The 23854-nt window shown below is 56.9% G+C and overlaps 1 protein-coding gene across 1 annotated transcript in view; it reads right to left on the reverse strand.

The window, feature by feature from the left end:
- Nucleotides 1-23854, reverse strand: part of DNAH1 (dynein axonemal heavy chain 1) — a 101691-nt gene that overhangs the window by 30272 nt on the left and 47565 nt on the right. The window contains exons 9-34 of the mRNA XM_032650102.1: nt 21771-21928; nt 20505-20716; nt 19516-19814; nt 17965-18115; nt 17058-17251; nt 16737-16962; nt 16133-16252; nt 15670-15752; nt 14489-14630; nt 13828-13983; nt 13221-13419; nt 12888-13141; nt 12102-12314; nt 10394-10558; nt 9552-9673; nt 9288-9393; nt 8525-8704; nt 7739-7879; nt 6956-7119; nt 6613-6726; nt 5669-5857; nt 5280-5385; nt 4462-4575; nt 3856-4005; nt 2281-2367; nt 2002-2188 (exon numbers count right to left, since the gene is read on the reverse strand). Coding sequence (XP_032505993.1) covers nt 2002-2188; nt 2281-2367; nt 3856-4005; nt 4462-4575; nt 5280-5385; nt 5669-5857; nt 6613-6726; nt 6956-7119; nt 7739-7879; nt 8525-8704; nt 9288-9393; nt 9552-9673; nt 10394-10558; nt 12102-12314; nt 12888-13141; nt 13221-13419; nt 13828-13983; nt 14489-14630; nt 15670-15752; nt 16133-16252; nt 16737-16962; nt 17058-17251; nt 17965-18115; nt 19516-19814; nt 20505-20716; nt 21771-21928 — 4232 coding nt within the window. The remainder of the gene's footprint in view (nt 1-2001; nt 2189-2280; nt 2368-3855; nt 4006-4461; nt 4576-5279; nt 5386-5668; nt 5858-6612; nt 6727-6955; nt 7120-7738; nt 7880-8524; nt 8705-9287; nt 9394-9551; nt 9674-10393; nt 10559-12101; nt 12315-12887; nt 13142-13220; nt 13420-13827; nt 13984-14488; nt 14631-15669; nt 15753-16132; nt 16253-16736; nt 16963-17057; nt 17252-17964; nt 18116-19515; nt 19815-20504; nt 20717-21770; nt 21929-23854) is intronic.

Raw genomic sequence — 23854 nt, forward strand, 5'->3', positions numbered from 1 at the left:
GCAGAGCAACTAGGCCTGTGAGCCACAACTACTGAGCATGCATGTCTGGAGCTTGTGTTCCACAACAAGAGAGGCCGCAACATTGAGAGGCCCACGCACCGCGATGAACAGTGGCCCCTGCTCGCCGCAACTAGAGAAAGCCCTCGCACAGAAACGAAGACCCAACACAGCCAAAAATAAATAAATAAATTAAAAAAAAAAGAAATCCTGAATGCTAAAAATAACTTTAAAAAAAAAAAAAGAATCTGCCTGCCAATGCAGGGGACACGGGTTCGAGCCCTGGCACCACAACTACTGAGCCTGTGCTCCAGAGCCCGTGAGCCACAACTACTGAGCCTGCATGCCACAACTACTGAAGCCCACGTGCCTAGAGCCCATGCTCTGCAACAAGAGAAGTCACAGCAATGAGAAGCCCGCACACCTGAAAGAAGAGTAGCCCCCGCTCACCACAACTAGAGAAAGCCCACGCGCAGCAACAAACACCTAATGCAGCCAAAAATAAATAATAAATAAATAAATAAAAGATCCGGTGTCGGTCAGGGTCTCTGACTGACCAAGACCAGAGCTGTAGGGGCAGCTGCCTGCTGCAGTGGCAGGCCAGACCCACACAGGCGGGGAATGAGCACATCACTTTAGCCCAAGAAGAGGGGTCCAGGAGAGCGATGCAGGTCTGGGGGCCCCTGCCAAAGGAACAAGATCCAGTTATTTGGTGCTGGCAAAGCTGCCCCAAGGCCGTGAGGGAGAGAAGAGTTTGAGGCTTCATTCAACTCGCCTGCTGGGGCCTCAGCAGGCCTGGGGGGTGCTTAGGGCCGCATATTTAATGAAGAACAGTGAAGGGCAGGGGTGTGGATGGGCTCATCATCTTCCCCCAACCCAGACATCAAACCCCATTCCCACCCCAAGCAGGTGAGGATGAGGCAGAGGAGAGCCTCTGTCAAGGAGTAACAAGGCCAAGGGTGTGGTCCAAGCTGTGACTGCTCCTCCACGGGGAGGAAGGGCAGCACCTGCTTCCCCACTGTGAAATAATAGGCAATCTCTGTTCCTGGTTCCTGATGCAGAGCTCCTCAAACCCTTGTAAATAGGGGTGCTTGGAGAACCTTCAAGTTTCAATATTTAGTCTCTGGTTCCTGACACAGAACTCCTAACTGTGTAATTTCCCAAGTGTTAGGAACATCTTATGTTCTAATGAGGCAACTCTTGGTGGTGAACTCCTGGGAGGGGACTGGTCACCGGAAGAAGCTTGGAACTTTCAGGCCCACCCTCATTCTCCGGAGATGGGAGAGGGTCTGAAAGTGGAGTTAATAAGTGACCATGCCTGCATGATGAATCCTCAGAAAAAGATCCCAAAAGTAAGGGTTTGGAGAACTTCTGGATTGGTGAACACATCCACGGGCTGGGAAGGTGACTCACCCCCACTCCACAGGGACAGACCTCGCCCTATGTATCTCTTCATCCCGCTGTTCATCTGTATCCTTTTTATCACATCCTTTATTATATAATAAATCAGCAAGCGTTCGTGTTTCCCTGAGTTCTTTGAGCTGTTCTAGCAAATGATCAAGCCGGAGGGGGGCGGGGTCATGGGAACCTCTGATTTGTAGCCAAATAGGACAGAGGTTGTGGGTAACCTGGGGAGCCAGTACTTGTGACTAGTATCTGAAGTGGGGGCAGTCTTGTGGGACTGAGCCCGTAACCTGTGGGGTCTATGCTAACTCTGATTAATGTCAGGATTGAATTGAATTGTAGAACACAGCTGTGTTCGAGAATTGATGAGCGTGGGGTAAAACCCCATACATCTGGTGTCAGAAGTGTTGATGTGAGAGTGAAGGAGAGCTTTTCCCTAGACTCCCACCACCTGAAGTGTCCCAGCGGAGATAGGGGCAGAGAGCCCCAGCCTGCCGCATGCCTGGCCAGGCGGGAAGGACCCTGAGGCTGGACTGCAACCTGGGGGGGCTGGACCCAGCCCTCCTCTGGCACCACAGGACGGTAGGGCCAGGGGCTCACCATCCACGTCCTTGAGGTTGTTCTTCTCACAGGCCTTGCGTATGGCCTCGTCTAGGATGCCGTAGTCAGTCACCTCCTCCTTGATGGTGGGGAACAGGTCAGACACGATCCCAGAGAAGAGCTTGAGGTCCTCCTGCAGGAACTTGGGCACATTCACGTCTCGGATGGCCCGGAGGCAAATCAGCTCCTGCAGCAGAGGCCCAGGTCAGACACCCCTCTAGCTGCTCCAGAGTCTCCCTAGAGCCCCACTCCCCAGACACCTCTTTGGATGCAGCTCACCTCATCCATGCTGGGGTTTTCTCGCTTAAGGTTCCCGGCAGCTGAGATCACAGTCTTCACAGCTCTCATCCCGAAGTCATAGTGATCCTGTCACCACCATACAGGAGGAGGTGTGGGTGAGCATTGTCCCTCTTGGGTCTTTTGTCTGGAACACTGTCTCCCACCTGACACCTGGCCGTGCCTCATCGCCTAGCTCATAGCTGGTGTCACTTCCCCTGCAGGCCATCCGCACCCACCTGCATTCCCCAGCCTGGGCCAGGTGCCCCACTTTGGGTTCCTGTGGTGCCCTCTACTTCACTGCCCCAGTGGCCCACTCCCCTTACCAGGTTACCTATCCTGCACCCCTGCTTGCCTCTTGGCCCCTGAGAGTGAGGAGTCTGCCTTGGTCATGGCTCAATCCCTGTAGTCCCAGCACAGCGCCAAGGGCAGGGAGGCACTCAAGTTTTGTTCAAAAAGGGGATGAAAGAGTTTCCCATCTGTGCCACAAGCAGACTTGCCTCGATGGCCTTTAAGCTTCCTTCTAACATTCATCATATCTCTCCAGACCCACCCTTTCGGCCGTACTACCTTGGCTTTCCCCGCTTTTGCCTCTGGTTCTGTTTCTCTCCATTATATAGCAGGTGTGTTGGAAATAAACTTATCATTTTGCCTCATGGTGCCAGACCAGGAAGCTACATCTGGACCTGACCCACAGACCAGCACATTTCCCAGAAATCTTGGACTTGGAGCTGGATGAAGAGACTGGGCTTGGCTTTGGGTCATCAGCACTTGGGAAGGGTTGATTGCATTTCCAGAACAATGTGGGGATAGCTGCTCTATTGAGGGGGTACATTGTTGAAAGTGGATGGTTAGAAAGAAGGGTGTGTGGAGGCACTGGCACCTATGGTGCACTCTGTGGACAGCTGCTGTTTTTCCCAGTAACAGAATGCTCCTCTAGCCCATGGGTTTCGGTGGGCCCCACCTGGTCAAAGGCAGTATGGTCTCCCAAGCCACAGTGATGGGTGTTCATGCATGAGCAGGTCACCTAAAGAGGGCCCATTAGGGTGACACCAGGGACTTTTTTGGAACCATTAAGAAACTAAGCTGGGAGCATGTAAGCCCAGAGCTAGGGCTCATCTCTGCCACTGCAAAGGGGGAGCCTGCCTGAGACTGGAGTCAAACAGGAAAGCTCATCCACCAGTGCTGGTGCCTATACCAACAGCATGTGCCCTAGAACCTGGGCTCAGCTCACTGAGGGGAAGGCCCTGGTGTTGGGAGGTTCGGGTGGAGGGGGTGCTGGTTGTCCCACTCTGGTCCCACGAGACCTAGGTGCACTTGCTATCCAGCCTTGGATTGTGTGGCTCTTGGTCTCTTACTGGCTGACCCTCGCTTGCACCTGAACTGGCCCAGGTGGGCATCTGTTCCCGGCTCCTGCTCCAGCTCCCCTGTGCACCACATGAGCCTGGCCAGGCTCCTGCCTACTTAGGACCTCAGTGTTCTCAGCTGAGAAATGGGGATGTAATACCTATCTCCTAGGGTTGCTAGGGGAAGGCAGCAGCTCTCAGACCCTGGAACCTGGTTAGGGCATGGCCTCACCTGGGAACTGAGCTGCTCGGAGGATAGCTTGAAGGTGGTCGTGATCTTCTTGGCCAGCACATTGGCCTCGTTGAAGCCAAAGGAGTAGAGGGAGATCTCAGCGATCATGGTGTAATCTGGAACCATCATGGCTACAGGCCGGAACAGTGCCTGGGGCACATGGTGTCCGTGTGAATGGAGAGGCCAACCTCCCCTCCCAGAGCACCACCTGCTCTCTGGACTGTCTGGTCCTCTGAAGGAAGCTTCACTGCCCTCCTCCCCCACCAACGCTTGGATCCTCCCTCCACTGCGCCTACCACAGCTGAGGCTTATATGCCCCTATGAGTGGATCCCTCTGCCCGTTAGAAACCGGTCCTTTGTGTTGACTTGAACCTGCCCCTTACCTTCTCCCAAGCCCTGAGGACAAGCCTGGGCCCTCCTCTCCATGGCTGGGGGTGGGCTTCAGGGCCCCTGGGCAGGAGGGCTGCGATGGGGAAGCACAGTCCCTGATATCCAGCAGCTGTGTGTACTTGCATAAGTGCTTTAGCATCTCTGAGCCCAGGCCACAGCTCTGGTGCTTCCCAATACCCTGAGCAGCCTCCTGGACAAACCTAGGTCCGAACTCACCTTCAGGTTATCGGGCAGCTCCGTGCGACCAGCGTATCCTGGGTTCATGGTGATAAACACAGCGCAGGACTGCACAAGTGGGATCTCAACACCTTCAAACATGAAGCGGTCCACCTACAGGGGTAGGGAGGGGTTGGCTCACCTGCCCCATCCTCTGGATGTTCCCCCTCATCCCTTCTTGATGTCCCTGTCCTGACTATAACTGGTCAGCCTGGACTGGACCCCTGACCATGGGTTGGCTCCTCTCTCAGGATCTGGCCTAAGACCTCTGATCCCACTGGCTACCCGTGGCCTCCCAGGTCCCGCTCCCCTTCCCTTCACATATCTTCTTCCACCCCCATTTCCCAACACTGATTCTCCTTAGACCTGGGCAAACGCAGCCCTTACTAGGACCCACGCCTTACTGGGGTTGGGACACCTGCCAGCCTCCCAGCTCTTATCCCCAGGAGAAGACCTCTGGCCACCCTGAACAAAACTAGAAGGACAAATGGCTGGGACTTTCCATAACGGTCAGGATGTGGGGAGGGACCGCTTCATCTACTGCAGCTTGGCCTAGGAGCTGTACCCAGAGTGGGGTAAGGATATGGGGCTCCCCGACTGGCTTCAGAAGTCCCCCAGAGACAGCTCTTCTGGGGTTGGGGGGACCCCAGTCCCCTGTGAGATGAGAGAGGCTGGGTTTAGGGCAGGCCTGAGCACCTGGCTTCTCACCCCACCAGTGTGGGGGGCTGCAAGGCGGCATGGGCGGGACGGGTATAGCTGAAGGAAAAACGTGGTCAGTTGCGGGGGGCGTGGACAGGGGTGGCCCCCGGGAGGCTCACCCGCTGTTGCTGCGCCTTCTGGATGGTGGTGATCTGCTGCGCCACCACAGACAGCACCTCGATATCGATGCGATTGAACTCATCGAAGCAGGCCCAGGCCCCAGCACTGAGGGGAGAATGTTGAGGGGGGATATGAGTTCAGAGCCACCTGGCACCTCCAGGGGCCCCCGCTGACTCTGCTGGGGAGGAAGCCCTCAGTGGCGCTCTCTGTCAGCTCAGCCACAATCCCACCACCCACCACCCCGTCCCAGTGGCCGCCAGGGGCCGAGCCTTTGACTCCTGTTATCCCATCCCCTCCCCTCCACCAAACCGTGAGGCTCCTCTCGGCAATGTCCCGGGAGAGCTCAGCCTTCTTGCCCTGTCTGTGCCACCTGCACACCAAGCCTTACCTGGCTAGGCCCTTGAAGAACTTGCCCATGGCCATGACGTCGAGCTGGTCAGAGCAGTTGAACACAACGGTCTGGATGGCCAAGGCCTTGCCCAGGTCTTTTGTGGTCTCAGTTTTCCCTGTGCCAGCTGGGCCAGCTGGCGCACCCCCAAACTTGAGGTGCAGGGCCCCAGTCAGGGTCAGGTAGCACCTGTGGGAGTGAGAGGAGATGGGTGTGGGCTGTGCACCTTCCTCAGGAGTTCCAAAGGCATGAGGAGAGACAGCCCCCATCCCCCACTGTCTTGGGCCCTGTGGAGGGGCAGCTCCTGCTCCTCCCCGTTCTCAGGGCCCCAGGCGGGCCCAGCCCTGGCTGCCAGGGTCAGGACTGGAGCCCTCGTCCACCTGGCCAGTGCTCCCCCACCCCATGGCCCTGCAGCGCTTGGCTCAGGGACCTGCCAGGATGGCTGACCTGTGGCCACTCTTCCCTTCCTTTCCTCAAAACCCAATTTGAAAATCCAGCTGCTACTAAATACAGACAGCCAGAGGAAACAACTGATTGCTTTAGAAGAGAAGTGTTCACTTTGTCAAGGGACTCGCCCATTGTTTGTCTCAAAATCAATTCCTCTCTAGTGTTGAAAGGAGGATCTGACTGATAAAATCAGTAAAGCCCACACCCATTAGATGCTTACCGAGCACCACACAGGTGCTAAGAGCTTTACACATCAGCTCACAAAACTCTCATAACCACCCTGAGGAAGCTGCAGAGGAAACTGAGGCATAGGGGGCGTTGAGCCACCTGCCCAAGGTCGCCCAGCCCATGACAGGCAGAGCCAGTTTTAAACCCGAAAGCTGAGCTACTAACCTTTGATGGACTGACTGTGCCTTGTGGGTCCTGGACTCCTGGGCCAGTCAGAACTGGAGGGAGGGGCCCAGTGTGGGAGGGTACGTGGGGAGGGGGGCACTCACCTGTCCGTGAGGGGCGTGATCACCAGCCTCCCACTGTTGCCTAGGTACTCGTAGCCATAGATGAACTTGGCATTCACGACCCGGATGTACAGGTTGTTATTCATCCAGTAGTACCTGGTTTTGCAGGGAGATAGGTTCCCAGGCCATGTGGACCACGGTCCATTGTGCAGGGTATGTGGTAGGGGAGAGGCGGTTATTTTGGGGAGTGAAGTCATCTAGGCGCCCAACTTGCCCCAGGGCCCCGAGGGCTGGGACCACCCTATTGTAGTTGACTCCCCACATCCCTTGACCCCTCCTGCTGCTGCTCTGGCCCTGGACGTGGCCACACCGCCTGCCTCCTCACCTCAGCTGTGAGATCCACTCGAAGTCATTCACACTGACCACGTTCTCCTCAATCAGCTTGTTCACCACATCCTTGGCGTGGACCTCGATGACGATTAGTGCTGACAGCACAGCTCGTTGCATGGGGGACAGCTTCCCCCGCACCAGTGCCACCAGGTCACTGAGCTGCAGGAGTCAGGGGACACCATCAGGAATGGGCAGGGCCACACTGCAGGCAGGCTTCCCCTCCCTTGTTCAGAGGGTGGGCTTCCGCCAGGAACCACCCCTCTTTTCTGGGGGCTTCTGATGGTCTGGGATGGGTGGGGTGCAGTGACCAGGCAGGGGGAGGGCAGGCAGGGCACTGGTCACATGGGAAGTCTGGCAGGGAAGTGATAAAAATGGAGGCACATGCATGGCATCTGCCTCCCTGCAGCTTATGGTGTCAAGGGCCAGGTGAGGTGGTGGGGCCTGGCGAGGAGCTTGAGGAAGGAGTGTGGTGAGGAGCTAGTGCACAGAGTGAGCGCAGGCTGCGGGGTAGCCCAGGAGGGCTTCAGGAGGAGGCTCCCACTGTGACCTTAGGGTGAGGGGCATCCGCCTGTCCTCAGAGCTCCCCTCAGAGCCCCAATACCTCCCACTTGTGGCTGGTCATGAGACACTCATTTCAAGGGTGTCTGACTTTCTACTCTTTGGCTCCAACAACAGGCCTCTTCCAGGATCAGTACACAACAAAGCTCCTGGAAGGCCTGGGCTCTCCCAGGGTGTGGGGTGTTTGTGGGGAGCAGATGGTGACCCCCTTGAGTCTCACCTGCCGGGCAAGCTGGGGGAACAGCTGGGTACTGAGGTTGCTGGCCTCCAGAGCCTCTTCCACCTCCATGGTCCAGTAGGTCTGGCACCCGGCTATGGTCACCTGGCCAGGCCAGTTCAGAACCCACTGAGTCCTGAGTATCTGGGACGATAACACAGACGGGGCTGACCCAGGAAGCTGCCAGCCCCGACCCTGCACACTGTTTTTCCCTTAAATGTCATCTGTGCTTCTGGTCTCAGGTTGTTAATTCCACCTCGAAAGCAGAGAAGCCATTAAGCTCTGGGCCTCTCAGGGCTGGGCAGAGTCATTACTTCCTCTGCAGAGGAGACCTGGAAGCAGAGGGGTGGGAGCCCAGGATTGGGGAACACACAGTCCTGGGTTCAAATCCTGACTGCCACCTATGAATCACATGCCCTTTGGGCAGGAAACATCTCTCGGCTACTTTGTAGGATAAGGCTTAACACCCAGGCTAGCCACTGATTGTGGGGCTGAGAGAGGTAATGGGGGTGAAGTCCCATCGCAGGGCCTGGCACACAGTGAGTGCACGAAACGTAACCACAGCAACTGATTATCACTAGGAGCCACTCTCACTTTTTAGAGGTTGTTTTCAGATTCCTCCCTGAGTGGGCCCCAAGGACCCTTTGCCCCCAGAGACACTCTGGCTGACTGAGGATGAGGTAGACAGGTAGCCCAGCCCCCGTGATAGAGCACAGAGGCACTGAGAAAGGAGCAAACGGAAGAACGAGTAGGTTGGGAGGCTGTGCTGGGAGGGGAGGCGTGGCTCACTGTGGGGTAGGCCTTGATGGCTCTCTCGATGATGTCCCGCACACTGGCCTTCATGCTGTGTTCCACCTCCCGCAGCCAGTCCTCCACGTTGCTGGATGGGTAGATGGAGAAGGACAACTGCACCTCCTCACCCTCTGCCGAGTACATATGTGTGATCTCCAGGTCCTCCTGGAAGAGCAGCTGTGGGCAGGGGGCAGTTAAGAGTGGGGTTACCCTCAGTGTGCCCAGAAGCCCTGCCCACCAGAGCCCCAGCGCTGACCCTGCCTGTGCCCTCCACCTTCAGAAGGTGGCTCTCACATTTGGAAGAGAGCTCCACCTTGGCTGGGCCTTCCCTGACTGCTTGTGGGCAAGATGGGACTGCCTTGTCCCCAGCTGTGGCACAGCCCACTTGGGGAAGGGGACTAAGCCTGCCCTGCATGTCCCCCTCCTGCGCAAGCCTGTGTGGCCTCCCTCATAGACGAAGATGAGGAGAAGGAGAGTCAGGACCCTCTGTCCTCATGGGTTTCTCAGCCTAGCCAGAACCTCAGTGTATGGCAGGGGCCAGGGATCCCCTGGGTGAGCTGGGAGCAAGGGTCCCCCAACCCTGAGCCAAGGGCTCTGCAGCTGACCTTCCTCCCACAGGCCCCAGGTATGTCTCTAAGAGCCAGGAATCTCACTTGCCACCTCATTTCCTGCTAAAGAGACTTGAGGTGAGAGAAGAGGTGTGCTCCCTGGGAAGGTGCCCCAGTGCTCCTGGCCCTGAGCCCTTGGCCCAGTTACCCACCTGGGCGATGTTCTCAAAGCACTTGCGTAGGTGGGGCTGCACAGCTGTGGGGTCCTTCGTCTGGGACAAGATCTCGAGTAGCTCATCATCAGACAGGAAATAGAATCTGCCAGGGGAACAGGGGTGAGGGAGTGGGTCAGGCAGCCACTGGGTCCCAGCTGCCCCAGTACCACTGACATCCCTGCACCCCAGCCTGGAGGGGCACTGGGGCCCCAGCCTCGTGGGCAGGCACTGACAGAGTGGGCATGGGCCAGTGGTGCCCACCTGGGGAAGGCGCTCCTCTTGGTCTCCAAGTACTTGCTGAGGCCCTTCTGCACCATGTCCAGCAGCTTGTTGCAGTCCCGCAGGCTGTCCAACAGCCTCTGGTCAGAGCACACATTGATCACCTGGATGGCCCGGGTCAGAGAGAAACTGGAAGTAAGAGCGGTCTGACTGGGAAACAGCAAGGTGGGCTCAGAGAGGACCCATGCCTGCCACGTAGAGACCTTCAGTGGGGCCCGTGAAGAAACGGGGGCAGGAAAATTGCCCCGAGCCAGGGGCTGCCTCCATCACCCCTGTCAGCCCCACAGAAAAGAGGTCTATGATCAAAATAAATAGGGTTAACCAAAGCCAAGTAATTTGATTTGCTGTAGGACTTGTCAGGGTCTTTAAAAATACTAATGTGGGGCTTCCCTGGTGGCGCAGTGGTTGAGAGTCCACCTGCCAATGCAGGGGACACGGGTTCGTGCCCTGGTCCAGGAAGATCCCACATGCCGCGGAGCAGCTAGGCCCGTGAGCCATGGGCGCTGAGCCTGCGTGCCCGGAGCCTGTGCTCCACAACGGGAGAGGCCACAACAGTGAGAGGCCCGCGTACCGCAAATAAAGTTAATTAATTAATTTAATTAAATAATAAAAATACTACTGTGGACTGAAAATCTCCAAGGGGAAAACCATCAACTGCTGTGTTTCTGAGGAATGTCTCTCAAGACTGGGGAGCCCACCCAGGGGGACACGGGCCAAGACCAAAGCCTTGGACTTGTCCTCCAGTCTTTCTTGTTCAGTAGAGACAAGACCAGGAGGCTCCCCGGTAGTCCCAGCTTCCCCCTCCCATCCCCGGGTGAGCTCGCCTCCCGGTTCTCGTAGGCATTCTTCATGATCTTCCTCCAGATCCGCTCCATGGTCTGGTAGCGCTTGCTCTCTACCGGCAACTGCCGGTTGATGTCCTCAGAGCTGAAGATGGGTTCCAGGTAGAGCCAAGCCCGCTGACAGTTCAGCCACTCCTCTAGCACCTCCTGGACAGGGCATGGACTGTCAGGGCCTGGGGTCCAAGTTGGGTCCTGTCCCCCATGACCTAGACATTCTATCCCACTAGAGTTCTAGGCAGAGCACTGGGCACCAGAGCCAGTGTCCACGGGAAAATTTCTAGATGGCGCTGTCAGCCACGGTACTCCTGGGAGCAAAGAGGCTGCCTGGATGTCTGCCCTCCAGAGAAACCGCAAATCCCCCACAGGATGCCCAATCCTCCAACAGAGCCAGGGGAGCCAGTCTTCCTATGAGAGAACCACGCCCCAACTAGCAAACTCTAAAGTAACAAGGAAAGAGCCCAGTGCATGGAAGACCAAGCCAGTCTCCTCTCCTGGGAGGACTCTGGGTCTATGACCCCTCGATTCTTTGAGGTGTACTGGGACTTGAGCTTGAGATCCCCTAAAATACTCTGTGAAACATCAGTCCAAGAGTGAGACCTCTTCAAGCCACTTTCCCCTCTGCCTCCAGATTCCCCTTTCCAAATTCATCTCTTGCCATTTCCTATCAGTGCAAACCCATTCATTCATTTGTTCATTCTCTTCTTCATGAAACAGTGTGCTGTGGCCAGCCTGTGTCAGGCCCAGGTCAAGTCCATGTGGGCTCCAGAGGAAACAGAGGAGGGTGTGGTCCCTGCCCTTGAGGAGCCCACAATCCTCTAAACAGCCAGTTCTGCCTCTGAATCACCAAGGGCCCAGTGTGTGTGATGGGTTCTGTAAGAGGCACCGACCAAGGGCCTCGATGGGAATACCTTGCATTCAGGTGTGGGGGAATCAATGAGGGCCGCTCGATGCTGAGCCCTGGAGGAGATGGAACTCCAGGTAGAGAGGACAGTGTGAGCAAAGGACGGAGACCCAGGGACAATGCTGATGAGCTCAGGCCTCTCTGGGTGACCCAAGGAACATACAGGCAGGCCCTCCTCGCTCAGCTTCTGGCCTTCACTGGAAGTTTCTGAACAGCTCCCAGCATGGGGCTGTCAGAATCATACCAGTAGGCCTGGCCCTGGCACTGACCTCAGGGTTCTGCAGATAGTGCCGGCCACTGGCCTTGAGAGCCCCAAAGAGCAGCGGTCCCTAGTGCCCTGGCTCTCTTACCCCAAGCCAGCTCCAAGTGAGAAGCTGCGAGTGAGAAGCTCAGGGCCGAGTAGGAGGGGACTTTGAGGAGCCTCAGGGCCTTGTGGTGTCCAGCCCAGAAAGTCCTGAGACTGGAGGTCCTAGCTGTCCCAAGCCTAGGCATCACTTTGGGGGTCTGCTGGCAGCTCTCATGCCCCTCCTCAGCTGCAGCTTTGGACCAAACACTGGCCCCACCGGCACATTCTGAATTGCCTCCTCCAGCAGCCGAACCTGAGATGGAGAGCCCCATTCTAGTCCCCCTCCTCTTTGTGAGGGGACTGGCAGAGAGCCAGGAGCTGTGCAAACCTTCAGCAAGGCACTCCACCACTTCCAGCCCCACCCAGACACCATAAAGAGCAGCCTTGGGACAGGGTGCTGTGAGGGTGGGGGGATGGGGGAGGGGAGGACAGAAAGGGCCCACCTGGGTCAGCTTCAGCTTGTTCTCCCAGGAGTTGATGCGTTGCTCGAAGGGCTTCTTGTAGGGCGAGAAGGTCATGCTCTGGGTCATGACGATGTGGTCATCAAGCAGTTGAGAGGCCTCATCTGGGCTCTTGAGGATGTGGGTCTCTGTCTCCTTGTAGGGCATCACGTTGAACAGGATGGTGGACCACTCCTTCTCCATCTTGTCCAGCGCCTGGAGTAGGAACGAGTCAAGGCTGGGTCCCGGGAAAGAGCCGGCCCACACTGAGCAGCACTGGGTGGGGAAGGGCAGGTTCTACCCGGCCATGATCTTCACTCAGGCCCCCTCAGCAAACTCTCAGCTTGTCTGGTCAACAAATCCCCCATGGACCCTCATCGGAATCCAAGGCTGACTCGCTCTCACATGTGGTGTATGTGTACAACATGCATGAACAAGCATGTTGGGAGGCAGCTAAGGCACTGGTTAGGAGCTCTGGTCCCAGTTCCAGCCCTTATTGGCTATGCCACCTTGGCCAATTGCTGAACCTCTCTGCGCCTTAATTTGCTCATCTGTTAAATGAGGTAATGCTATCAGCACCTTCCTGAGAGAGGAATAACTTGAGAGGAATAACTGAATAATAATAGGGGTGGTAGACACCATGCCAAGCACTTCATATGCATTATTAACGCACTTAATAGGATGCACCTCAACCTCTTGGCCTGGTGAATGGGGCCCCATACCGTCACATTCCCACACCATTGGGCAGCATGTGGGTGGGGCAGGGCGGGCCTGCTGGTGGCGGCCCACCTGCTCGATGGCGTACTCCTTGCCAGCCACCTTGGCCACCTTGCTGATGCTCTCAGTGTGGTCCTGCAGGTTCATCTCAAGGCAGCGGGCGAAGGTCAGGTTGGCCTTGGGCCTGACATTAATGTTGATCTCATTGGACAGCATGTCCCAGTGCTGGGTCCTCATGCCAGGGTTGCGTAGCCCCTGGATCAGCGGGATGTACGGCTTGAACTCCTCAATGCGGGCCTGGATGTCTAAGGCCACATCCTGGCAGGCTGCCGGGCAGGGCAGGCAGGGGTGAGAGGCAGCTGGCACAGGCAGGGAAGGAGGGGACGGGCTGGCTGGGCTGCCTACCTGGGATGTCCTTGAACTGCTTCACGCACTTGTGCATGGTCTTGAACGACTCGATGACGTTCTTCTCCAGCTGCTCTGCATCGATGGCTGACAGGGGGTCGTTCATCCAGCTCTCCGACCAGCGCAGCCAGTCGGAGGCTGTGGTCCAGAGGTCCAGGTAGGGCTGGAACTCCTTCACCATCCTGGAGAGCTTGTCATACTGCAGGGGCAGAAAAGCTGGGGCTGTGTCAGGGTGCTCCCCAGTCTCTCTCCACAATGCTCCTTCTGGGGCCCCTCCTTGCTCCTGGCTGCTGTCCCTGATCCTGTCCCCATGGACTCAGGCCTGGCCTCCCTTCTTCCTTCCCCCCATGGGCTCTGGGCTCTGAGTGGCTGAGCAAGGCCTGCACTGAGCCTCCAGCCTCCTGCTTGGGTCCAGGCAGCCTCCTCGCCCTAGGGGCCAGGAGACGGGGGTAAGCTCTTCTCTGCAGCCTGCTCAGTCCTCCCCCCCCACCCCAAATGCCAGGGCCCTGCTACTTGGCAGCTGGCTCCAGATGTGGCCGCAAATGCCATGGGCTCCTCCTCGAGCCCTTCTCAGGGCTGGGGGGCAGTGAGCCCAGAGGAGGCCTACGTTGGTGATGGGCAAGCCAAAGATGTGCTCGCGGTTGTTGTAGAGCATCGCCAGCTGCTGGCAGTCCTTCAGCTGCTTCTTGACCCGGCGCACCTCGTTGGCAATCTCATGCGCTCGCGCAATCTCCACGTGGGTGGAGAAGCCAGCTACCACCAGCTGCAGGCCAAGGAACAAGGGATCAGATGCCTCTGTGGGCCCACCTATGCCCACGCATCCCTGTGCACACCCAGGGAAACTGAGGTCCCCAGAGCATCAACATCTCCCAGTTCTGAGGGTACTTTCTCCTGGAGTGAGAGGTTCCTGGCCTATCACAGGCAGCTGACCACCCCAAGGTAACACAGCAAGGTCCAAAGGAGACACAGTGCCCATGAGGACACAACAGAGGGGTTGGGGCTCTTTGCTACTCTGAAATTTCCTGGAACTTGCTGCCCAGGCACCTCTCTGGCCTTTCAGTTCATTCTTTTAGCTACTTGTTCACTCGCCCAGCAAACATTGACACAGCACCTCCTGACTGCAAGGGGTAAGTCCTGGCCCTGGAGAGCTGTGTGGGGTGTGTGTGTGTGTGTGTGTGTGTGTGTGTGTGTGTGTGGTGTGTGTGTGTGGTGTGTGTGTGTGTGGTGTGTGGTGTGTGTGTGTGTGTGTGTTCTCAACCCAGCCCCACCTGCAGCCCTTCCAGCTTCTCCTGGAAGTTGTTCTGATCCATGATCTGGATTTTGCGGAACTTCTCCTCATCTTCCATATGTTGCTGCCGTACCATCTCTATCTGCCCGAGGATCTTAGCAGGCCAGTTGCTGGCAGCCCATCTGGATGGGGAAGGGATGGGTTATGGGGGGGAATGTCACACTGAAATCATGGGGTGTGCAGGCCAGGGTGAAGGGGAGAATGGGGGATCCAGACGGCAGCTGGAGCAGCCGGGGCTGGGCAACTGGGAGGTAGAAGTGAGCCTGGAGGCAGCCACTGCCACCACTGCAGTGTGGGGCTGCCTGGCAGGGAAAGCAGTCCCCGCCCTGGGATTGTGGGCAGCTTCCAGGGAGATGCACACCCAATGTGCCCAGAGCAGTGACAGGACAAGAAGGGAATGGTGTCCAAAATGAGAGAAGCGATCCTGAGTTCCCCAGGTCTGTAAGGGGCCTCAGCTCAGATGAGGCAAAGTGACAGCCTCTGGCCTGCATTTCCTTGGTGACCAGACAGGGCCACCAGACCAGCTTCCTTCATATCAACTCCCTCTGCCTGGCTGACCTGGTGACCCTGTGGGCTTCAGAGATTCTGCTTGCAGTTGGCCTTGGGCTGCAGATCGTGGGGGAGGCCACCCTGAGCACCAGGATGTCCCATAAAGCAGGTGACTTAGGGCTCCTGGGCAGGGTTCCCAGGAGACAGTGCCAGTCTCTCCCAGACCCTGGCAACCTGGAGCCAGCCCCAGGCTATAAGACAGGCTGGGCAAGGGGTCTCTTGGCCTCAGTAAGGCAGTCCCAACCTGAGGCTATTTCCTATGAGGCTCTTGAGCTGGGTGGGGACAAGTGCTCCTCCCCAGGGACCGCCCACCAGGCTGGGCTTTGCCTTCTCGCCATGCTCCCAAGGACCCCCAAGGGCCTCAACCACAAACAAGGGGATCCCAGGCCCAGTGAACATGTGTGTGTCAGGCCAATGATGGGATAGAGAATGGAGACAGAGTGGGGGGCAGCAGGGTCCCTAGACCAAGAGAGCCAAACGATTTCCTTCTGCCCCACTGGCCACGTGGCCCTGGCCCACGTGGAGCCGTGTGACCGCACAGCCTGCAGCCGCCATGGCTCAGCACCTCCTCCCCCACCTCCCGCCTGGATTGAGGATCGACCTCACACTCACTTGTCATTGAAGTCATCTGTGCTGAGGTTGTAAAAGAACTCGTCCATGACTTGGTAGTCGTCCATGACCTTCACAATCCGATCCTGCATGTATAGGCATTGATGAGAACTATGTGTACCTGGGAGGTGGGAGGGTAACTGGGACCAGGCTCCCCAAAGTGGTTGGGTGTTTGGGAGAGGGTGCCCTCTTCCAGAGAGGGGAGGCCTGGGGTGGTGGAGGAGGTGCCAGCATTGGGCTCAGGGCTCCAAGGGCCTGGGCCACCACACCTCCAAACTCCAGCCCCCCACTCATGCCCTCCTGACCGCCCAAACAGCATAGCTCTGAATCTGCATCGTGCACCCAGCCTCATAACCCTCCGAGGCCAACTGTCCCCTGTGTGTCTACCTCACTCCCAGCCTCCCGGCTCCTGCTCTCCCAGCCCCTGCCTGTCCCCAGCCCCCAGCCCCCCGTGTACCCGCCTCACCTCCAGCCCCACCAGCTTCTCGGGGATGCCCTTCATCCACTCACGAAGCTCAGCCAGCTCCTCAATGCTGTTGGGCTTCTCGTAGATCTTGCGGCTGATGCTGCGGAACTCTTCACAGATCTGGCAGGAGGGGGAGGGCGCTGGGGAGACCGTGTGCCCCTCCCTTGCCTTCCCAGGGGCCTGCTCCTCCTTCTTGGTCCCAGTATCTCCCAACAGGGAACTGCCCCCACCCCACCACATCCTACGGTGCATTCTGAAAAGAGATGCTCCCTTCCAGCACACTGGGGAGCTGAAGGTCACCCAGTGCGTTTCCCCCTCCCCAGCCGCCTGCACCTGCACACCCTCAGCTCTGCGAAATGATGATCTCAGGGTGTTCTTTGTGAGGGGTTCCCAGCTCTTTACAAGTCCAGGGGAAAAGATAGAAGCCCCCACTTCCTGGGACCTCCCATATGACCCCAGGCAGGGTCGAGGCAGGGTGACTTCCAGACCCTTCCATTGGCCTGGATGTCTGCAGACACCCCTGAGCCTCACTCATGGGAGTTCACTACATATGCACGGTGTGTGTGCTGGTGCGGTCTCTGGGGCCGGGCAGGTGGGCACCTACATCATCCACCTCCTTGTGCAGGTTCTTAGCCAGGATGTCCAGCATGGAAGTGGCCAGGGCCTTGCACTTCTTGGACAGGCTCTGTTTGACGTTGTTGACGTTGACGTAGAAGGGACCGATGATGATGATGCTGGGCAACGAGCTGTCCAGGATCTCTTTCTCCTGCAGGTGGGTGAGCACCACCTCCCGCACCTCCTCGGCCGACGGGCACTGCGTCTGGAAGGCCCTGTGGACAGCGGGCACCCACAAGGGGCAGAGGGTGGTGAGAGGGTGAGTGGGGGTCACACAGACAGGCAGACACACTCTGACGCACCCACGCACTTGAGGAAGGTGCCAACATCATTGTTGTTCAGTTCCAGGTACTTTCTGTACTCCTTGGCGTAGGCCTGCAGTGGGATTGTGGCCTTGCACACAGCATTGGCGATGACGGCCCGCAGCTCCTCCACCAGCAGCTCATGAAGCCCCACCGACTCCAGCAGGGGGTCACCGCTGATGAAGATGTCCTCCATCACCAGCTGTGGGGCAAGGTGGGAAGGCGCACAGAGCTGGATGAGCCACAGGGCAGGCGGGCAGAAGGGTTGGAGTGTGGTCCAAAGACTGAGTGAGCGGCAGCGTGGCCGAGCATAGACAGCATGGTGGGGGCAGGGCAGAGGGTCTGCTGCCACATCTCTTAGATGAGGCTGTGGACTAATACAAGGCGGGAGGCCCAGGTGGCCCACCAAGGGACAGCATCTTCCTCTACCTTGCCTGGCTCAGCTCAAGGCCAACAGGACAACCAGGTCACTGATGTCTCTGACTGACCAGCAAGGGACAGAAGAGGGGACTGGAGTTACAGCAGCTGTGGGGCCTGGGGTAGCAGGCTGTGCTGCGGTGACAAATGAGGACCTTTGAGAAGGGATCCCGAGAGTGGAGGTCAGTCTCTGTCTACATCTTGAGTGGAAGAGAGAGGTCAGGAGCTGGATGGGATCTGGGTCAGACATGGCTGTGGCAGGAGTGGGTGAGTGAGCCTAGTTCCAATCGCAGGTCTGACCCTTAGCAGCTATATGACTTTGGGCAAAATTTCTCCAAGCCTCATCTACAGAATGGGGATGTTAATGGTACCCAGTTCAGCTTGTGGTGAGGACTAAATGAGCTATTCAAGAATTAAAGGGCTGAGCACACTGCCAGCCATGATGAAGCTGAACTGCTCTGACACTGTGGCAGCACCCTGGCATAAGTGCCGCTGTACCTTCTCCAGCTGGGGCACCGTGTGGGTGGCCAGGATGCCCTTGTCAAAGAGGTTGAGCAGAGAAGTCTCGAACTGCTCCAACGGCGTGCTGTAGTGCACCCCTGAGCTGTCCAGCACCAGGTCCACGATGAACAGGGGATTCTTGCGGGGCCTGCAGGGACAGTGGTCGGGCGGATTGTGGGCAGGGGCCTGAAGAGGGCTGCGCACAGGAAGCCCAGTCCCTGCCCTTGCTGCCGGCATTATGGCTCTGGAGCTTCTTCATGCACGAGACTTGCCTCTGCCCTCTTCCCAGAAACCTCCAAGTTACCAGAGAGAAAGACCCACACCAACCAGACAGGCTCCTCCATTCCTGCCACTTGCCCAGAGGCCCATGGGCACCAGGGAGAGGGAGGACGACCTCCACGCGGTCCTGAGGTCATCAGGGAAGGTTGGAGAGGCCCTGGGCACTTGTGGCGTCCATGCTATCCCTGGGAGCCCACCATCCTTGGCTCCAGACACCCACTACATGCAACGACCTTCAAGCCTAGATCCCAGCCAAGCCTCCCTCGCACTCTGGATTGTCAACCACCCTGACCTCAAATGAGCATTTCAGACATTCCATGTTCCCTGACTCCCACCAGGGCTCAGTGGACCCCAGGAGTCAGCCTGGTCTCCTCCCCTGCCCTCTTCCTCCTACACATCCTCTCCCCAGCACTACGGCCTATTCACTGCCCCAAATCTGCCCTACCCAGCCCCATCACCCCTTTTCTAGACAATGGTAAGAGCCTTGGTCTCACTTCTCTTCTGCCTCACTCATCCTCACAAACCCAGAGCATGGTTTTGGAATATAATTTGGATTGTTACTCTCCTCTGATGGCTGCTGACCACAATCAGAATAAATCCAGCCCCCAACCATGACCACAGGAGGCTCTATATGGTCTGGCCTGGTCCTCGCAACCTCTCCCGAGTCATCCTGACCAACCCTCCCTGCCTTTCCCTCTCCAGCCATAGCCACTGGCCTTTCCTTCCATGACGGCCCCAACTTTTCTCTTCCCTCCGTGGCTCCAGGCCCTCCAGCTGGTGCCCCCTCCCCACCATCCCCTCATGGCTGGTTTCCTCTGTCTCAGTTCTTGACTCAGATGCCACTTCCTCCCTGACCCGCTTGGCAACGTCCCCTCTCCTGGATATGTCAGAGCCCCTGCCGAGATCAGCAATGACTGTATCTGTTTGTATCTTTGATTGCTGTCTGTGCCCATGTGAGAGCAGGGGCCGCACCCCTCTTGTTCCCCTAGAACCCCACCTGGTTCATGGCAAGTGCTCAAAAAACACTTCTCAACTGAGGAACTCAGTGACAGAGATGGAAGTCACCAGAAGACATGCCAGGCAGAGCTGCTGGGACATTTCCCAGCAACCAGGGCAGGAGCCAGGCCCACCCTTGTGTCCAGGACCCAGCAGTGCTGGGCACCCTGCCCCTGGCTGCCTGGCCCCCTGACCCTGTACCGCCCCAGCCGCCGGCACCTGACAAGGAACAGCTCTGGTGTCGACAGGTGCCTCTGCCCAGCCGAGCCCCACCTATAGGGGCTGTTTATGAAGTCTTCGCCCCAGACCATGTCGTCGGCGCAGTCGAGCACGCTGCAGCAGGCATCGCTGATGAACTGCGCGAAGCTGGAGAGAGAGTCTTGCACCAGGGAGCGCAGCGTGTCCTGCAGCATGTACTTGAGCAGCTCCATCAGCCTGCGCAGCTTCGACATGAGGTACACCTCCCAGTTGGTCTCGTAGAGGTTGTACCAGCCCTTGCTCATGTCACGCAGGCTGCTGCGCATGACCACCTTGAGCGTGGTGATCCAGCTGTCCTTGAGGAACATCTGCACCTGCGGTGGCCACAGGTGGCATCACGTGGCTGCCTGCGGGGCGCACTGCCCACAGCCACCATGCTCGGGCACTCTCCAGACTCAGATGACCATGAAGGGATCTCCCTACAACCCCAACTTACTGCCAAGCCCTGCCAACCAACACCCTCTATGACCCACAGGGACCAGGGCTTCTGGAGGTGGGGGGATGAGGGAGGGAGGGGCAGCAAAAGCAGGGCTTTCCCTCCAGCCAAGGGAGAGACGCAGAGACACAGAGAATGAGGCAGAGAGAGAGAGATCGAGGCACAGAGTGGAGCAGAAAGGAGCTCTCCTCCTGGGCCCACTGGTGCCTGTCTCCCATGAGGCTGCACCTCTCCCCCTCACACTCCCATGCTCAGGTAGATATGGGGGTGCATGGGGTTCCTGCTCCCCTTTCCAAGACTGGGAGTCTGCTTCAGAGGCCACCAGTGTTGGGATGGAAAAGGACTAGAAAGGGAGCCCAGCCTGGTTTTCCTTTTCTCTCTAAGATGAAACACCCGGTTGGCACCCACCCCAGCTTCCCGCAAGGTCTAGGAAGAGGCAAGGCCTGGTTTTAAGGAAAGCAGGGGCTCTCGGCTGATCAACTCCGGGCTTCCCAGGGCCCCTGTCTGTGTCCATCAGCTCCGAGGCCCTGGCCCGCTATCACCCTCTGTGCCCTGGATGCCCACGCACCTGGGAGTAGGTCTGTGACTGGATTTGTTCAAACTCCTCTAAGCGGCTGTACTTGGAGAGGCTTGAGTGGAAGAGGGACATAGCGGTCACCTTGCTGCACTCAGCCCGCACCTTGCTGAGGGCCGTGATGACCTCCGACCGTGTGAGCAAGGACACGAAGGTGAAGTCTGCCTTCTGTTCCTGGAATGGGTACTGGGGGACACTCACCAGACCTGCAGGGATGGGGTCAAGGGCCAGTGTCAGATGGGCCTTGGATGTACCAGGGGTCAGGGTGGATCTACCAGGTATTGATGGAGGGAACAACTCCTGCCTCCTCCCTGGAAGAGACACCCATGTCCCTGGAACCCCTCTTTCCCCATGGCTTACCTGGGTGACCCCAAGGCTCCACAGTGAAATGCCCACTCTGGGGTGGGTAAACCAATTCCCTCCAGGTCACTCTGGATCACAGGCCCCTTGAAGGTGGGTGAGAACCATGGGCTCCCTCCTCACTCCCTCCCAGCCAACCTGCACACAACCCCTGGGGCCCATCTGGGGCCTGCCCTGGAGCACCAAGAAAGGAAGACGTGGGCATCAGGTCCCTGGGAGTTCCCATGGTCTGCACCCCACCCCAGTTTCCTGGGTACCTCACACACATGGAAGCTGGGGCAGGGATCAGAGAGCTCCAAGCAAGGAGCTCTGAGATTCGGTCTGCCACATGTCAAATGGAGCTGCAGCAGTGCCAACCTACTCTTGCTACTGGAGGAAGAAAAGGACTGCATGTCCCTAGGTCAGAAAATCAGAGCACTTTTCATCCACTTCTGGACAATTGCTTTCCTAGTCCATGTTTACCTTGCCACTTCTGCACTGCTCAGACTACTATTTTTAAAAAAGCCTTCGGGGACTTCCCTGGTGGACCAGTGGGTAAGATTCTGCGCTCCCACTGCAGGGGGCCCAAGTTCGATACCTGGTTGGGGAACTAGATCCCGCATGCGTGCCACAACTAAGAAGTCCACATGCTGCGACTAAAAAGATCCCGCATGCTACAACTAAGACCGGGCACAGCCCATATAAATAAATAAATAATAAATATTTTAAAATTAAAATTAAAAAAATAATAAATCAAAGAGCCTTCTTCTACCCCACCCCCACAACCCCAACCCCCAGCTCTCCAGACAGGTAGGAAAAGAAGGTGATGAATGCTAGGGACAGGGGAGGTCCCAGAGGGAGGGGCAGGAGGGGCTCTGGCCGTGGGTGGCCGTGGGCCTGCCTCTGTCTAGCCAGCGTCACCTTGCTTGGGCACCTTCTCCTCCTCTTTCTCAGGCAGGGTCACATAGGAGAACGTCTTGGGCTTGGAGGAGACGATTTTGTCAAAGTTGATCTTGTTCATGCTGCGCTCGTAGTCCAGGTTCACTTCTCTCGAAAGACTGCTGAAGTGCTCCAGAACCCTGCCCATGTGGAGCAGAGAAGGCGGAATCAGGGGGGCTCCACCCTCCCACCACAACACTGTGGGCCAGCTGGGCCCCAGGCTCTGGGGACATGAGTTTGGGGCATCCCTTCTGCATTCCTGGGCACACCTCCTACCTGGCCCCCAGCCACCAGCACCCGTCGTGCCTCTTCTATGCCACTCCCGCCCCCAGGATCACATCAGTCCCTGAGTCTGCCCATTTTGCTTCCCATTCTTCACTGACCTCTCTGCCTCCCCCTCTTGCCCCCTTAAAACCCATTCTCCACTTGGCAGGAAAAAAAAAATATTTTAAACATGTAAATGGTCAAGCCGATCCTCTGCTCAAAGCCCTTCCCTGACTCCTCTCACACTGCAGGCCCGTGAACGCGTTCCTTCTTAACTCCTGTGCCTGCCTCATGGCGTCCGGCCTCCGTCTCCAGTGTCTCCCAGGCTACAGCGCCCTCTCTGGTCCACTCCGGCTGCATTAACCCCCTACTGCTCCTCACATCCCCCAGACGTGTCTCCACCTCTCAGCTTCGACACCGTTGTTGCCTCAACCAGAATCCTCTTCTCCCCTTGCACTGCAGGCCTCAGCTCAAATGTTCACCCCAGCGAGGCCTTTCCTCACCACCTGATGTAAAGCAGCCCCTCCAAGACATCTCTATTCCCTTACCTTGCTCTGTCATCACAGTACCCATCAGAACCCAGACACCCAGCTTTCTCACTGCCTGTCTTCCTGGCTAGACCGAGAGCCCTTTGTTGGGGGTGCTCACCACTGTGCCCCAGTCCTGGCACAAGATAGGTACCTGCCACACACGTGGCTGGCCGCCTGACGGATATCCATTGCCTCCTAACTGCACCTCACTTTTGCTCCAGATTTATTCCTTTCTCACATGACTCAGGGGAAGATGAACCATCCCCAGCTCCAGGGGTATATCTCAACTAGTCTACGTCGATCCTGGTGGGGCTGGGTCCCCACTGTAATTGTTTAGGAGTGGCTACAGGACCCAGTTGTGACTGACCAGTGACTGATGCAGAGATATAGAATCAAGCCCCCTTGTCCTGTCAACCTCAGGGCAAACTCTGTGGTGTCATTCATGCTCCAGAATTCCCTGTGGGATCAGAGGTTAGCTTCTCCTAAAACCCCACCTCTGCCTAGATGCTTCCTTCATCTTATCCTGCCTCCTTCACTTGCTTGTAGATTCTCCTGAGAGGACTGCACCAAAAAATCACTTGTACATGAATCCCTGAAACAGGCTCTATTTCTAGGGAATCTAATCCACAGCAGGAGTCAATGGACTCTGGACCTTGTGCTTCTGAAACTGCTGCTGCCATCTTCCCTGAGAACAAAGCCAGCAGACACCAGACAGAGCCCTGAGGTCCAAGCCTGAGATGTCCTGCATCAGATTTCTTGTTACATGTAAAGAAATGAATTTCCCTGTTTTCTAAGCCAATCTGAGCCAAGCATTTTTGTAATTTATAGCCAAAGATACTCTAAATGATATAAAACTCAAGAAATGGAATTCTGGACAACCATGATAATGATGGCCACATCAATTCAACTCTCCCAGCACACTTTTTAAAAGAAGAGAAGAGGAAAAGAAAAGCAAGAAAAACAAATAGCACTACCCAAAACGTACATCTTTAGCATAACTAGAATAAAGAGAATGTCCAAACTCACATTATCTTCAAGTAGAAAAATAAACATCAACTCCCAGTGCACTCTCACTCACACTCCAGCTGCAAGCCTTCATGGAGAACAAGGGCGGTCTGGGAAAAACTGTGCAGAAGAGTGGTGTATGGTAGCCCCCATATGGACCTAAAATCCTTCCAGAAAGAGAAAGTCTCTCCTAACTGCAAAAACAAGAGTCCTGGTAAATCACAGCACTTACTAAAAGGAAGGGATTTAGCTGCATGCGTTCAAGGT

This window comes from Phocoena sinus, chromosome 11, assembly GCF_008692025.1.
Source record: "Phocoena sinus isolate mPhoSin1 chromosome 11, mPhoSin1.pri, whole genome shotgun sequence".
Taxonomy (NCBI): domain Eukaryota; kingdom Metazoa; phylum Chordata; class Mammalia; order Artiodactyla; family Phocoenidae; genus Phocoena; species Phocoena sinus.